The sequence below is a fragment of the Balaenoptera physalus genome (assembly GCF_965194825.1).
Source record: "Balaenoptera physalus genome assembly, chromosome: 16".
NCBI classification, from domain to species: domain Eukaryota; kingdom Metazoa; phylum Chordata; class Mammalia; order Artiodactyla; family Balaenopteridae; genus Balaenoptera; species Balaenoptera physalus.
Genome location: NC_138898.1, coordinates 69,334,438 through 69,351,533, shown reverse-complemented (window position 1 = coordinate 69,351,533; position 17,096 = coordinate 69,334,438). Strand labels below are relative to the sequence as shown.

Here is a 17,096-nt window from a genome sequence, read left to right as displayed (position 1 = left end):
TTGTCCTATGCCCTCTGGATCCCGTTTCTCAGCCAAGGAGAGCAGGAGGTGTCAATGGCTAATAATGCCTCCACTCCTTTTGCTTATTAACCTTATGAAAAACCAATTAATATCTTCTTGTTTAAGAAAGTGGCCTAGAGGTTTAGCAGACTAGCACAAACAGGAAGGTTGAATTAATCAGCTTATGAAAATGGTGGTTAGTTACCTCTGTAGGAAGTCAGTGCTATGAGCTGATGGATTGGGAGCTTTTAGATTTGGCTGAATGAGGAAAGTTTCAGGTATACAGCCCAAGGATGGATGGAAGAATGGATGGATGATTAGATGAATAGATGGATAAGTAGATGGACAGATGGATGGAAAAATAACATGATATCTGCTCTAATATCATAAGCAGAAGCTCTTGAGAAACTCACTTCCTCCCTGGTGGTCAAAGGCAAACTTAAGGCAAAACAGCATGGAAATCTCACCTCATCACCAGACAGGGCCACAATGTTGAGCCAATAGTGACAAAGAATTCCAATGATTGTTAATTTCACAAGGATGTTTCTAAAAAACAGCAGCAAAAACAACTACCATTACCCTCCACGGCAGTCATTAGTGCTGTTTGCCAATATTTCCTTTGGGGCATATGGTAGGATGGAAATTCCTGCCCCCCTGTGGTTGAGTGGGTCTATATCGCTAGATCTGGCAAATGAGTTGTGAGCAGAAACGATGTATGTCATTTTGTGTCACTTCTAGACTACAGCATTTAGATGCCAGTGAGACTCTTCAAGACTTACTGTCTTCCCTCTGGAATGACAATCAGAAGTATTTGAGATGGTTGCTGCAATCTCAGCCTGGATCCCTGAGTGACTAACATGAGCAGAAATCCCCTGCCAATCCACAATGGGCATGTAGCATGGACAAGAAATAAACATTTGTATTCTAGACCACTGAGAGTTTGAGGTGGGGGATGTTTGTTACCACAGTTTAACCTCATTTATTCCGACTGATACACCTTCTTTTGGGTATCTCCAAACTACCTGATTTCATTTCTCACTGTAATAGTAGTACATATACATACCATTCATCAGGTGCTACCATGGACAGTAAACATGCTAAGCACTTTATCAAATCATCCCTCTTAATCTTTACAACTCTATCATAGGGTAGATAGTATATTATGCCTATCTTACCGATGAGGAAACAGAAACGTAGAGAGATGAAATAACTTGTATGAGATCACACTATTTGTTTAGGGTCATGGCAAAGGTTCAAACCGAGGACCATCTGATTTAACAGCCTGAGGTCTTAAACCCAGTCACTTTGCCTAAATCAATACCTTCTGGTTTTAAGAAGTCTTCAGCATTGGTGTGCCAAGAATCATGCACAACTAGACCAGTGATTCTCAAAGTGTGGCCCCCAGACCAGCAGTAGCATCTGTAAACTTGTTAGAAAGGCACATTTTCTGGCCCCAACCCGGATCTGCTGAATCAGAAACTCTGGGGTTGGGGCCCAGCAATCCCTCCAGGTAATTCTGGTGCATGCTAAAAGTTGAGAACCATTGCACTAGACAACATTGTGAAGAAAGGGACAGGATCCGTCTTTTTCAACTCCAGATCCCAAACCTCTTACCCAGTGCTTAGCCTATAGTAGACCCTCCATAGCTACTAGATTAACACCTTAGTATACAGTGATACTGTGATTTATAATAAGAAATATGTATTTGGTCTTCTTTCCCTTTTCTGGCACTGAGCTCCTAAAGCCGTTGGAATTTCCTAAATGAGGAGAGCTATCAAGGTGCCTTTTGTTATATTAATGAAGTGACTGTTGAGAAGCCCCGAGGTCTATTAAGGTTAGGGGCTGGTTGCCATGACAACCAATCCTGTGATTAGAGGGTTTGAACTCAGCTTGCCTATCTCAGACTCCAGGGAGGGGAGAGGGGCTGGAGTTGAGTTCAACCACCAGTGGCCAATCATTTAATCAATCATGTCTATGTAATGAAGCCTCCGTAAAAACCCAAAAGGAGGGGGTTCAGAGAGCTTCCGGATGGGTGACAGGACAATATTTGGAGAGAGTGGAAATCTCTGAGAGGGCAAGGAATCTCCGCACCTCTTCCCCATACCTTGCCCTACATACCTCTTCTACCTGGCTGTCCCTGAGTTATATCCTTTCATAATAAAGCAGTAATCTAGTAAGTAAAGTGTTTCTCTGAATTATGTGGGCCGCTCTAGCAAACTAATCAAACCTGAGGAGAAGTTCATTGGAACCTCCGATCTCTAGCTAGTCGGTCAGAAGCCCAGGTGACAACATGGATCTGCGACTGGCATCTGAAGTGGGGGTGGGGGCAGTCTTGTGGGACTGAGCCCTTACCTTGCGGGATCTGACGCTATCTCCAGGTAGATAGTGCCAGAGTTGAATTAAACTATAGGACACCAAGTGATAGTGGAGAATGGTTTAGTGATGTGGGAAAACCCCACACATCAGAATTGGTGTCAGAACATATACATTTACTGCAGTATAATTCCAGGTTAAACTAGAAAACACACTCTTTTAAGCCAAGAGAAGCTTATCATAGGTCAGAATGATTGTCTATTTCTGAGCTTTCTCATTTTCTCTGCGTGTAGAGAAGATTTTAAATATTTTATGAAGCAATACATAGGGCTAATATATATTAAAAGGTAATGAATCTCTCTTGGGATCAGAAAAATGCAAATTAGATAAAGGGATTAGATCAAAATGACACACTGAGCATACACGCCTACCACCTCTCTATGCAAATTCTATTGAAATGATAGAAAAGTTAAAAGCTAAAAGACCCATAAAGCAGAGGAAAACAAAAAAAGTCACCAAGGACAGACCAGAAATACAGAGGGATTTATGGAAAATAAAAAGCAGAAATAAAAATATGAAAAGATTAAAGAAAGATTAAAATATAAAAAGGGGTTGGAGAAAACCCCAGTTTAAAACAAATTTGGCAGAGGACTTCCTCAGAGCTTGTGGTAGTTCTGAGGGTGCCCGGAGCTTAGAGACAGCAGATACGAAGTGTCTGGAAAGGGCAGCTGGGTGATTATTTGACTTTGCTAGATGTCAGAAAACCTCAAAGCAACACCTGCAGACCTCAGAAGAGGTAGTTAGAATACAGAGTCTTTGGCCCACTCAAACCCGCATTCAAGTAGAAAGGCAAAATAAAAGACATGTGGGAATGTGGAATTACTTAGAAGGCTGACCATCCTGAGATCTACTCTAAAATGATGTCTTATCGTCTGCTATAAAATGAGGAAGTTGTAAGTAGGATACATTTAACAAACACTGGTGAGCAAAGAAGCCAGTCAAACTTAATGTGTATGTCCAAAAAAATTGCTTTATGCCCCTGAATTGTACATTTAAAATGGTTAAAATGGTTTTTTTAACCACAACAAAAAAAAAATCCCAATTGTTTCTAACCATTGAAAGGAGGCACCCAGACGTGTAGGGTGGGTAGAAGTGAAGGCTTTCTCAGATTTTTTTCCTCACGCGAATAATACATATATAGATTAACTCTAAACATTAATCTTAGAAGTCAGCCAATTTTTTCTGTGAAAGGCCAGACAGTAAATAATTTTGGCCTTGCAGGCCATACAGTCTGTGTCCCATCGCTGCAGTTGTAGCAGGAAAGCAGCCATAGATAATATGTCACCAGTGGACATGGTTGCACTCCAATAAGATTTTATTTATGAAAATGGGAGGCAGGCTGGGCCTGCAGGTCGTAGTTTGCTAACTGCTGACCTAAAACATATATGTGTATATATGTATATGTGTGTGTTAAAATATGCTTGTTACAAATTTAAGGGTAACAAATGTTTAAGATCTGTATGAAGAAACTATAAACATAGACATAAGCATAGATATGCTATTCCAGGAGCAAGGAATGGCCAGTGCAAAGGTCCTGAGGTGGGTATGCAGTTTGGCATGTTTGTGAACAATCAGAAGGCGAGTGAGGCTGGGGGCACTGAGGAAGGCGGGGGAGAGGTAGAAAATGAAGTTGGAAAGCTGGCCAGGAGCCAGATCTCAGAGGCCATGGTAAGGTAACGGCTCTGGAATTGATCAGCAAAGAAAGTCAATCTACGTGTACAGCCTTATCATTATAAACACCACCGTAACCAGGAATTGGTCAGGGCACTAGCCAGGAAGAAGCAATAAGGACACAATTTGGGTAGTTTTATACTCTGTTTATCAAAACTGTGGGGTCACCTCTAGCACACACAGTGCCTTTGTGGGAATCACAAAAAGACACCCCTTCCCAGCCAATGAACTGCCAAAAAGCAACCCCTCCACTTCCATTTGGGTGGCTGAATTACAGAAATGCACCTGCTCCTCCCAGATGATTCAGTGGGTACTCGGCCTCACAGTTTGACCCATGGGAACACTGGATGATATCAGTCCCCACACAACGCCTTAGTCAAGAACATTTGTGCAGTGCACAACCTGCCCATCTGTACATCTCATAACTGAGAACTATGTTAATCCTCAGGCTGGGAGCAATTGGAAAAGATAAGCCATTACTCTGAGCAAAAGGCAGATGTACTCAATAATTGTATTTCCTCAGGGCTCTTTGGACTTCATGACTATTAACCCATACCATAAAAACACACTTTACTCTTGAAATTCTTTCTGGAAAACAGAACTTTGATACTTGAGTGTAACCTTTTCTAGCTTCCATCCATTTCCCTCCATAAAAATGGAAGCTGGTGTGGGGAGTGATAGCCACACTTACCGGATCAGGAGGACGGAGACTTCATGCCTTGGCATCTCATAGTGCTCCACCAGCCTGAACATGGAGTAGAAGCGAGGCACGACCAGGTTGATGCAGGACACAACGAAAGGCAGTAACAGTACCGCCCCGGGGTTCCCGTGGTTCGCCACGAACTACAGGGGATGGAGGGAGAGAATCAAGATGCCAACTGTACACTGGACCCCTCTCTGGCTGACTCAGAAGACCCCCCCACCCCCGCCGTCACAATGGGAAAACCGCAGAAGTAGATCCTCTGAGGTTAGCTATTAAGGTACCATTTATCCAGCACTTACCCTGGGCCGAGAATTACCCACATGATGCTTTAATTCCCACTACAGCCCAGCAGGTGGGTGTTAATAGACTTAACTGATGGACAACCTGAGGCTCAGAGAGGTGAAGATACTTGCCCAGGGTCACCCAGCTAGGAAGTGGCAGATTCGAACCCAGGTCGATCAGACTCAGGGACCTGAGCTCCAACAGCCATCCTGTGACTTTACTTTCCTTACCAAGAGGTTTGGAAGAATGAGAATGTGCTCCTGGCCTTTGGAACAAAAGCTTGAGTCACTGAAGCTACCACACAGGGGAATTTCTCCTCCCCTCTCCTGCATGCCCTTGTTCATTTCACCAGGCTTCGCCTGTCCTCAGGTGCTGATTTAGGGGCAAGGGGAGCCTCTACTAGCACATGCTGCACATTTGTATGAGGGTCAGAGGGGCGTCCCTGCCTTCAGGTGTTTGGCTGGAAGGAAGCCTGGGCTGCCCCTCTGCCAGACGCCCTTGGGGTAAGGGATTCCAGTGGATTTATCTATGTCTGACAATTTCCCATTCCCCACCCCCAGGCCTGACTCTGCCTCTATCTACCTCTAGATGGTTTTGAAAGCACCACATGTACTTCTGGCAGTATCTTTGGAGCCAGAGTAACCTAGGGTCAAATGCTGCCCCCCTCCCCATGCTTATAAGCTGCAAGGTTTCGAACCAGATGCATAGCTTCTCTGAGCCTCTGTCCCACTCTGCATGATAGGGAGATTATCACGTAACCCACAGAGACATTGTAAGAATTAAGTGAGACCAAATAAGGGGACATCTAGCCGCAGGGCTGCTAAATGACACGGCTGGGGGCACCATTCACGAGAAACTGTAGCTGCCAGTGAATGCGACCCCTGAAGTTGTGCAGAGGGTTGATCCTGCCTGGCACAGGCAGATGTTCAAACAATGGGAATGATTCCACTTCTACCTCCTCTCCTCCTTAGCTGCCCTCCTTCACTTCAGGTGAGTGTGAAGAAAACCTTCCAGGTCAAGGAGAAACTCAGAAGTCTCCTTTATACCTACAACTGCCCTGTCACAGCTTCCACCCTAGGTAGGCAGTGCCAGACCCCAGAGGACTGCGATTCAATTTTGTCTCTTTCAGGGCAATCCTTAATATGGTTAATGACAAAGCCTTAGGTTTATATAATCTCACACCCATTTTCTTGCTGGCTCCTTCGGTTTTTCATCCATTGGGTTGAGCACCTACTATGTACCAGGTATTGGGCCAGGTGCCTCGCTATTCTTTTGAAGAGACAAATGCATAAACAAGCATTTTCAATGCTGCATGTGACCAGCGCACAGGGAAAGACTGCAGAGTCAGGCACACCTAACTCAATCTAGTAAGGGTGGTGATGCTGAGAAAAGACTTCCTGGAGGAAGTGTCACTCGTGCTGAGGTCTAGAGGAAGAAAAGGAGGAGCTTGCCAGATGAAGGGAAGTGGGGGAGGGCAGTGCAGGATGAATGTTTCCCGTCCAGAGATGAGGAAGAACATGGTGTGTTCAGGGAACTATGGACACACCATTTAGTGTTGCTGGTGTGAGATATGGGTGGCTGTGGGGTGTTGAGGCTAGAGATGCGGGCAGGGGTCACATCACAAAAGATCTATCAATCATGCCATGGAGGATAGATTTTATATTTAGAGTAATGGGAAGCCATTAAAGAAAGTGACACAATCAGACCAACCTGCACCACAATTCTAGGGGTTGGCAAAATGGGCTAAAATTAGCCCCATTTTCCAGAAGACTGAAATCTACAGAAAAACAGTACTTTGTCCACCCAGCTAATTAGTCTCAGAGTTCATATCATTAAAAAAAAAAAAAAAGAAAGAAAAAGCTAACATTCCTTCAATCACCCACGGTACCAGGCACTAAGTAGACTCTCCACATAACTTTTCTCTAGTCCTGACCACACACCTACAAAGCAGGTAGTCCCAGTTTACAGGTAAGGAATCCAGGGCTTGGGAAGAGTAAATCACTTGCCAAATTCCATCGGTTCACAATACTTATTGAGTGTCTACTCGGTGCCAGGGGCTATGAGAGACATTAGGGATATAATAATAAAGGAGGAAACCAGAACCTGATCCCAGGTCTGTGGCCAAAGTTCCCATCTCTCCATTAGCCCAGCTTCCCACTCTGAGGTGTGCACACACGTCACCTGGGGATGTTCTTGTGATGCAGATTCTGGGTCTGTGGGTCAAGGGAGGGACCCAGGATTCTGCATTTTTTAGCAAACTTCCCGTTGTTGCCGATGCTGCTGGCCACGACCCCAGTTTGAGTGGTGGGCTCTCCCCTCCCCTCCCCCTCCTGCATCCCGTCCCTTCACCTGCGTCTCTGTGCTCTGGACCCTGGAGTTCCTGCCTCTGTGGTTACCTCTGAGTTGTTCTCAGCCAGGTAATAAACGGCTGTACAGCAGGCAATGCCCACTCCAGTAGAGACAACCCAGGCTGCCAGGTGGGCAGCGAAGCGAATCAACCGCTGATTGAGTGTTAACTTGACTTTCTCCTGACGGATTTCTGACAGGTTCTCCTGTAAACACAAGGAAATCAAGTTCACCCGCAGACCCCCTCCACTGTCAGCAAAGATTCCCCCCACCCAGGTCTTGCTGCCCCTAGTGACACAAACCCACCCCAGATCCACAGGAAAGAGGGGGAAAGTGCACAATGAACTTGGATTAGGAGACCTGTGGGAAAATCTCTAATGGGCAAGACCCCCATCATTTCATTAACTACATCTTCCCTCTCAGAGAAACAGATTGGGACCATGATCTTGGGAAAATACATTGAGGCCATAGAACCTCCTTGAAGAATAAGGCTGTGTGTCTACACCAGGGAACCCTCTTGTCAAAGCCCCTTCGTCTATAAATTCTGCTAGCTCTTTTTTTTTTTTTTTTTGATATTTTTTTCTATAGACCGGGGTTTGTCAACCTTAGCTCTATTGTCATGCAGAGTTTGATAATCCTGTGACAGGGGGGCTGTCCTGTGCACTGCAGAATCTTGAGCAGCATCCCTGGCCTCTACCCACGAGGTGCCAGGACCACACACTCCCTGGCTGCAACAACCAAAAAAGCCTCCAGACATTGCCATGTGTCCCCAGGGCAAAACCGCCCCGAGTTGAAAACCACTGGATAAAAATTTAAACCTGGAACTGTGAGGTCGAGAAGTATTTACACTTAGACCTTTGTTAGAAATTGTTAAACTGCCCTCTGGCAAGCTTATATCAATAACAAAGCCACCACGTTGGGTGAAAATGTCCATTTCCCTACACCATCACCGGTCCTGGGCATTTAAAATAGATTTAGGGTTTTTTTGCCAATATCATGGAGAATTAAAAAAAAATTCATTATTACTTTAAGAAAAGTTACAGACATATTGAAGGAGGAGAGAGGACTGGCCATGGGAAGGGGTGTAAAGCTAGCTTGCCTTACCCTTATCTCAGTGCTCAGATTCTTCTGTTTCAGCTTTACAGCGCTTTCATGAGTGACGGTGAAATCCCAGCAAAAGATGAGTTTAGCAATCCGTCTGGAGTAAATGTGTGGGTTAATGAAGTTGTTCCGGAAATACCTGGCCATGCTAGGGAAGACAGAAACCAAAATACCGAAAGGTTATTAGGACAGGCATTGGGGGTGCAGGGAGTATAACAAAGAAAAGTCCCATCATTAACGGTGAAAGGCAACATGGAAGAGTTAGCCCCAAGTTCTTCTGGAACAGGGCAACAGCAAACAGAATAGTCAGGAATGCCGGCTTTGGGATCTGACTTTGTAATCCTAGATTGCCAGCTGGGGGATTTTGTCATTTTAACTGTTCTGACCCTCAGATTCCACCTCTATATAATGGGGAGAGTAATGGTTCACACCTCACAGAGTTATTATGGGAGTTGTATTAGTTTCTGCTATAACAAATTGCCCCAAACTTACTGGCTTAAAACAGCACTTATTTATTCTTACTGGAGGTCAGAAATCAGAAAATGGGTCTAAAATCAAGGTATTGGCAGAGTTGTATTCCTTCTGGAGACTTTAAGGGAGAATATGTTTCCCTGCCTTTTTCCAGCATCTAGAGGCTGCCTACATTCCCTGGCTTGTGGTGCCTTCATCTTCAAAGCCAGAAGAGTAGCATATTCCACTTTCTCTCTGACTTTGACCCTCCTGCCTCCCACTTTCAAGGACTTTGGGATTACATTAGCCCATTTTAAGATCCTTAATTTCATCAATCAAAATCCCTTTTGCCAAAATAATAAAAAAATTAAAAATTAAAATTAAAAAAAATTTTAAAAATCCCTTTTGCTAGATAAGGTTACATATTCACAGGTTCTGGGGATTAGGACATGGACATCTTTGAAAGGGGGAGCATTATTCAGCCCACCACAAGAGTCAATGTAGCCCTTAGGGCAGTAAGCACACGATAAAGGCAGCTGTTATTATCATGGAGATGTCAGTAGGATTCAGTGAAACTGGGCCCAGGAAGCACTTAGCACTAAGCCTGGCATGTAAAAAATGCCGAGTAAAATGGACACTACCTTTCCAAAATTTGCCACCACTGAGTAATAACAGCTTAAGAAACAGAAACATTTCCTAGTTTGATAGGACAAAACAGAATCTTGTTTTATTCTGGATGATCGTGCTGGCAGTGAGGTTGTTATGGGATGAATTGTATCTTCTAAAAATTAATATGTTGACGTCCTAACCCCTAGTACCTGAGAAATTGACTGTATTTGGAGATAGGGTCTTTACAGAGGTAATTAAGTCAACGTGAGATCATTTAGGTGAGCCCTAATCCAGTATGGCTAGTGCCCTTATAAGAAGGGGATATTAGGACTCAGATATGCACCAAGGGCAGATCACATGAGGACACAGTGAGAAGGCAGCTGTCTGCAAGCCAAGGAGAGAGGCCCAGGAGAAACCAACCCTGCTGACACCTTGAACTTGGACTTCTAGCCTCCAGCATTTGAGAAGAAAAATTTTTGTTGTTTAAGCCCCCCCAGTCTGTGGTACTTTGTTTCAAAGACCTAGTAAACAATAGGTTTAACAGATTGAGCATCTGTACCTCCTCTTTGACCGTTGTCAATTGACAACGGTCAAAACTACTTGAGTTGGGGCTTCCCTGGTGGCACAGTGGTTGAGAGTCTGCCTGCCAATGCAGGGGACACGGGTTCGAGCCCTGGTCTGGGAAGATCTCACATGCCAGGGAGCAACTGGGCCAGTGAGCCACAATTACTGAGCCTGCGCTCCGCAACAAGAGAGGCCGCAATAGTGAGAGGCCCACACACCGTGATGAAGAGTGGCCCCCGCTAGCCGCAGCTAGAGAAAGCCCTCGCACAGAAACGAAGACCCAACACAGCCATAAATAAATAAATTAAAGAAAGTCTTTCTTCTTAAAAAAAAAACAAAACTACTTGAGTCATTGCATACTTATTTTCAGACTGACAAATTTCTTTAAAAGCACATGAAAACTTCTCTTCCTCTCTCCAAACTTATACTTTATGTTCTAGGACAAGGAACGATCAGACAGCAATAGAAAGTTGAAATTGCAGACAAACTGTTTCTCCAGTAACTTTTGAGTCTCTTGAATTTTGCCTAAATCTAAAAAGAGCTTAGAATCAGAAAATGCAGACATTCTATACCTGAAGAGCAAACTGAAAAAGCAGACAACCAAGCACGCTCCGACTGTGAAGATGTAGGCCAGCTGCATGTTGTAGGAGGTCCCACTGTTCCCATGCTGGTTTGCAGTATTGGTGTAAAAGCCGTAGTACATCACTGTGTCCGTAAAATAACCCTGAAAGGGACAATAAACCCCAGGTCAGGTGGATCTCTTGAGAAAACAATGAATGACTATGGTCTGCACAGTTGACCTGTTCCGTATGCAAGAAGTCTGCACTGGTCAGTGTAGATATTTTGTTTGCCAGGAAAGAGGCACCCAAGGCCACTGAGAACCTAGACATCGTATCACTAGGCTCTCAGAGGTGGAAAGGAATCTCAAACCAACATAACTTTACAATGGAGAGACCCAGCGATCACCACCTGGACCCAGTGACCAAGCCAAGCATGATTAAAAGCAAGACAGCCAGCCATTATGTGCCTCTGTCCTCTATCAAGTATTATGGTCAAACAGGTTTAAAACGAAACAAATCAAGCCTTCAGGTCTAAAGTTCAATTTACAGGAAATAAGGAGTCTGTATAAACTAGAGGAACAAATTAGAGAGACCCGGAGGAAACAATTTGACAATTGCAGAAAGTAGAACATTGGAATCTGCATGACAACTGGCCTGGTTTCTGCAATAAGCCCATGTCAAGAAAAAAGGAGGAAGGGACTGAGGAGATCATTCTAGATTAATAGAGACTTCAGAGAAAAACAACTGAATGCAAAGAGAGTGTGGTCTTTGCTTGGATCCTGGTCTGAACAAAAAGCTATGAAAGACATTTGGCGGACAACTGGGAAAATTTGAATATGGTCTGGATTTTAGATGATATTAACTTTTAATATTGCCAGGTGTGATAATGTATATGCCTGCAGGAAAATGTCCTTATTGTCCAGAGATGCTTGTTAAAGAAATTCAGCTGATGTCTGTGATTTACTGTAAAATACTTCAAAAAACAATAAGATAAAACAAATTTGGGAAAATGGTAGCAATTTAAAATCTGCGTAGTGGGTCTTTGGGTGTTTATTTTACTACTCTTTATTTTCCTGTATGTTTGAAATTTTTCATAATAAAATGTTTCATATATACAAATATACACAATAATGAGAAAAAAGTGAAGGATAAATTGACACAATAATTCCATTTGAATGTGTCTATTCCAAGAAAAAAAAATTTTAACAGAAAAAGAAAAAAGAAAGACGAATGGAGGAACCTTACTGTGAATGCTCTACTACAAGAGTAGGCAAACTCTTTCTGTAAAGAGCTAGATAGTAAATATCTTGGGCTTGGCCAGCCCATAACCGCTCACCTCTGCTATTGTAGCAGGAAAGCAGCACAGACACGGAAACAAATAGTTGTGGCTGTGTTCCAAAAGAACTTAACCGAAAAGACACTGAAATTTGAATTTCATATAAATTTTATGTTTCACAAAATGTTATCCTTCTTTTCATCTTTTTCCAACCATTTAAAAACGTGGAAGGCAATCTTATTTTGCAGGCTATACAGATTTGGTTCTTGGGCTGTAGTTTGCCTATCCACAGAATCTCAGTGGCAGAAATCTCTTCTAGAAGGTAAACTCACAAGGCAGGGGCTATGTGCTTCAGTAGGGAGCTAGGTAGATATACCATGGTTGTTAATAAAAAGAATAATATGGATGTATACCCATGCTCAAGATTCATAGTAATGCAAAAAAAAAAAAAAAAGTTGCAAAGCAAGATTTGTAGTATCTCATCTTCTTTTATTAAAAAAAAAAAAAAGTTTAACTATCTATCTACCTATGTATCTATGACTGTATAGAAAGAAAAATGGTGGACAGAGGTACACTCCAAACTGGAGAGTTAGACAAAAGAAGGAGGGTAAAATAGACTTTCTCTTAGTTTGCTCTCTTCTATACTAGGAATTTTTTTCTTAAGGAGGGCTGTATTTTGTGGAAAGAAAAAAAAGAAAGAAAAGGTAGATCTGTGAACACCAGTATGAGATGTCCGCTACATATTAGGTGGAAGAAAGCAAGTCATAGGCAGTCTATAGGAATAATTCATCTTTTGTTAAAAAAAAGATGCATATGTCCATGCACAATGTGTCCATTTGTGTGCAGAGAAGAGTATTCTGGACAACAAAAACTGTTAACAACATGTTCACCTCAGGAGACAGAAATTCTACTAGGCTGTGTATATGTTACTTTGGGGGAAAAAAAGAAATCATTTTAAACACCCTCTTTCCCCATCAGTTGACTCCCAGGCAAAACGAGAGGCCTGGAAGGGTGACGGGCAGACCTGTCCCTGGGTCTCCAAGGTGTGAACTCCGGGCAGGGGATGGAGCACTTACAGCCCCGGTTAAAAATTCCAGTCCAGTGAATCGGAGGTGGTTCTTCTCGGCCATGGTTAACTGAGGGATTATGATGAAGCTGAAGGTCACAATGAACAAGAAAATGTTGAACTTCAAAAGCCACCTCAGAAAGTTGAAATAGGAGAGGACGCTGGTGCCGAACTTGCCTCCGATGACCTTGAGCGTCTTCTGCCACAGGCTGATGGAACTGAACAGTTCCGACAGACTGTTCTTGGATCTCCGGCATGCCTGCGGGTAGATACAACGTGCGCGGCTGGACCGTCCCTCAACAAATATCTACTGAGCAGGCTCCAAAATAGCAACAATGGCCACTGTTTCTAGAGTGGTATGATGTGCCAGGCGCCACGCTAAACGCATTTGCAAACGTTATCTCATTTAATCCGCAGGACCACCCTCTAAGGTGAGTGCTATTATTTATTTATTACCTTCCCAGGTTTGCTATTGAAGGTGACACTCACAGTGGCTAAGTTGCCCAGATAACTCAGCGACCTCTTAGACCTTCCCATGCCTGTCTGTTTTCCCCACACCTAGACTGACCCAATTTCTACGTCTTTCAAGGAAATAGCCCTGAACTTTGGTTCCCCCTCCCCGTGGGTCCTTTCTCATCCCTACTCTCCCACCTCCCTGGTTTCACCCTACTCTGTGCCCATTTACTGACCGCAGTAAAGACCGATTTACCAATGAAATGGAATTCAGACACTGAGCACAGCCGGTGAGCTCCAGGATACGACGGGGCTGCTTACTTTTCTCTTTGTCAACAATTTTCCTGTGGGAAAGGGCAGAAGAAAGTGAGAGACACCAATGTTGTATTGCATTCATTCCCCAAATATTTCCTGAGTGCCTGCGATGTGCCAGGCATGGTCCCAGGTGGTGAGGTAGAGATGGATTTCCTCAGCTCATGGAGCAGACATCCTAGTTGGAAGAGAAAGAAAATAAACAATAAATATAAAAATAAAGTGGGTAAATGATATAGGATAATAGAAGGTGAGTTGTACTATGGGAAAGAAAAAGGAAAAACAGAGTAAGGAGGTGGGAAATGCTGGGGTGAAGACCGTGGTACAATTTCAATAGTGCAAAGTGTTTGCACCAAGTCTTGAAGGAGAAGAGGGGTTAGTCTATGGATAAGGGAGTGTCTGAATATAGGGAACAGCCAGTGCAAAGCCCCAAGGAGGCCAAGACAGCTGGAATGGAATGAGTGGGGGAAGGGTGAAGGGTGTGAGTGATAACCGTGGGTAGGTGGGCGGGGTCCTATAAGTCAGTGGTTCTCAACCTAGGAGATTTTGCCCCCAAGGGACATTTGGGTAAGTCTGGAGACTTTTGGGGTTGTCAAACTGGGGGCAGGGAGGGCACTGACATCCAGTGGGTAGAGACCAGGGATGCTGCTATACACCCTACAGTGAACAGGACAGCCTCCCACAACAGAGAATGATCCAGACTCAAATGTCAGGTTGAAAATCGTGCTGTGAAGTCTTTCGGGCCATACAAGGTCCGCACTCTGTGACAGAGGAGGCCATGCAGAGTTTGAAACGGAAGAGTGTTTTCAAAAAGATCCAGCCGCAGTTTTCTCTTTACTTCTCCATGAACTCATGGCATCTCCTTTGCTCTGGCCCCTTCCTGGCTCTCTTTTGTCCACCCCAAAGGTCCACTACCACATCACCATCTTCCAAGGCTCAGCTCACAGATGCCCCCTGCTTTGCCCAAGGGAACTATATCTCTCCTTCTAATCCTCCCCCTGCAATCTCCTTCCACCTTGATTTGGCCTGATTTTCTTTCTGTCATTTATAAGTTACTCGTTGACCAATCTATCTCCCCTGCCAGACTCGGAACCTCAGAACAATTGCGTCATTGAATTATTTATTAGCAATTGCATCCACTCTACTAGTTTCTGCCAACTGCTACAAATTGCAAAAAGAAAAAGAAAAAGGCTGAGGAATGGTAAATGTAAGAAGGGCTGAAGGTTTAAACAGCCCTCGCTCTTGTTTTTGAATTCCTGGGCTTAGAAAGCTTCTGAGGTTTTGTTTGTTTGGGTTTTGTGCTCCCCTGCCCCAGAGCCTTGTGGCTTGCAGGATCTTAGCTCCCTGGCCAGGGACTGAACCTGGGTCGAAGCAGTGAAAGCGCCCGAGTCCTAACCACTGGACCACCAGGGAACTCCCTGCCCTCACCCCCCCCACCTTTTTTTTTTTAAACAGTAGTTTGAGATTTACAGAGAAGTTACAAAAAGAGAACAGAAAATTCCCATCTACTACTCACCATTTCCCCCCTTTAACATCTTACATATCCATGGTAGGTCTGTCACAACTAAGAAACCAACACTGGTGTCTAACTTTTACCTAAACTCCAGACTATTCCAATTTTACTAGTTTTTCCACAGGTGCCCATTTTCTACTCCAGAACCCATGCAGGAAACCACATTGCATTAATTGTCATGTCTCTTTAGAACACTTTAGCCTGTGACCGTTTCTCAGACTTTTCCTTCTTTTTGATGACCTTGACAGTTTTGAGGAATACTCCTCAGGTATTTTGAAGAATGTCCCTCGATTGGGGTTTGTCTGATTATTTTGTCTGGTTAGACTAGGGTTGCTGGTTTTAGGAGAGAGTACCATAGAGGGGAACTCCTGATCACATGACTTTCCCTGGGAATGTTAACCTTGACCACCTGGTAGTATTAGCCTGACTTCACCCCTGGGAAGCTACTTCCCTCTTTCCATGCTCTGCTCTCAGGAGGCAGGTCACTAAGCACAGCCCACACTCCAGGCAACCAACACAGATTGTGTGGAATTCTTCGGTAGGAAGATTGTCTCTTCTCTTGCATTTATTTATTTCTTATCTTTCCAACATGGGACAAAAGTAGAAGACTGAGGTTTCCATGAAATCTGAGCAAGAAGAAAAGCTTTTGGTCCATACCTAAGGTTCCTTTTCTCTTCCATGGTCCTTGGCTGATTCCTGATGGCTTTAATTCTGTCTCTGGATGTCATGGGGATCAGAGACGCGATTAACTTTTGTCCTGCAGAAAAAATATGGGTTTATTTTTTTCTCCTTTAACAGAATAATAGCATTTGAAAATATGGTGCTGAAGATAGAGCATGTTTTTATAAGAGCACAAAGAAAGAAGAATATATGTACTCAGTGATCCCAAAGGTCACAAATAAAAACAAGAAGACGGCACGTACACGTGTGAAATCTTGAAGCCAAAGAAAATGATAGTTTGCACGCAATTCTAATTCAGTGCTTTCCTTTTTCCCACGACCAGGAACAGTCACCAAAGCTGATGAGACCTAGAATGTTCGGTCAGCCTGGCTCTCCTCCCTCTGTAATTTCCCGCATGGCTTTCTCTTGCCCCCTGCACTCCAGGCCCAAGCATCTTCTTGACTTTTCTTGACTGTTGTCTTGTGCTCCTCCATCCCCTGGAAGATGAGGACTCCCCCCTCCTCTCCCAAGAACTCAAATTCCCACTTTGGGTCAGCGTGGCAGATACTGTTGGTCATCTATCCCGCAGTCAGCTCTCCTTTTTGACAGAATCCCAATCTGGTTCAGAAATCTATGGCCGTCTCTCCCACGGCCCTGGGCTTCTGCAGGGTGGGACCCATCTCCAGGCACAGGGGACAGATCCCAGTGAATCCAAGCCTATCTTGATGGTCCCAGCCCCCTTGCAGGTGACCTGTTCAGGCCCAGGCATGTGACACGTTGGCCAATGTTCTGTGAGGGATGGTCTGCTGAGGAGTTTCTTGGAAAAGGTTTCTTCCCTCTCAAAAAAGCAAGACTCAAAAAACAAGGAAAAGGCAGTCCCTTCTCTCTCTGTGTGGTGTTGTGTCCGCATGTGACGCCTGGCACTGCTGCTCCCCCCTCCAGTAACAGCGGAGGGGCAGCTGGGGGCCCGCCGGGGCGGTGACCGGGAGCGGGCTGGCTCCTGGGCCTGTTAGGGAGCTGCACGGAACTCCTCGTTTCAGTGACATAGCTGAGGTGGAGAGAGAGTTCCCAGAAGAGGGCCACCAAATCACTCGGCTGAAGATGAGGAGTTTGAGTGTCTCCTGAGAGGGAAGTGGGAGTAGACAGAAAGGAAGAAA

At 44.3% G+C, this 17,096-nt stretch overlaps 1 protein-coding gene across 2 annotated transcripts in view; it reads right to left on the bottom strand.

Annotated features, from left to right (window-relative positions):
• Positions 1 to 17,096, bottom strand: part of TMC5 (transmembrane channel like 5) — an 82,846-nt gene that overhangs the window by 16,522 nt on the left and 49,228 nt on the right. For both annotated transcript variants that reach the window (XM_082430961.1, XM_082430960.1), the window contains 8 exons: positions 15,937 to 16,036; positions 13,711 to 13,798; positions 13,012 to 13,260; positions 10,672 to 10,823; positions 8,480 to 8,624; positions 7,426 to 7,581; positions 4,736 to 4,887; positions 468 to 546 (listed from right to left, as the gene is read on the bottom strand). In XM_082430961.1, the coding sequence (XP_082287087.1) occupies positions 468 to 546; positions 4,736 to 4,887; positions 7,426 to 7,581; positions 8,480 to 8,624; positions 10,672 to 10,823; positions 13,012 to 13,260; positions 13,711 to 13,798; positions 15,937 to 16,036 (1,121 nt within the window). The remainder of the gene's footprint in view (positions 1 to 467; positions 547 to 4,735; positions 4,888 to 7,425; positions 7,582 to 8,479; positions 8,625 to 10,671; positions 10,824 to 13,011; positions 13,261 to 13,710; positions 13,799 to 15,936; positions 16,037 to 17,096) is intronic.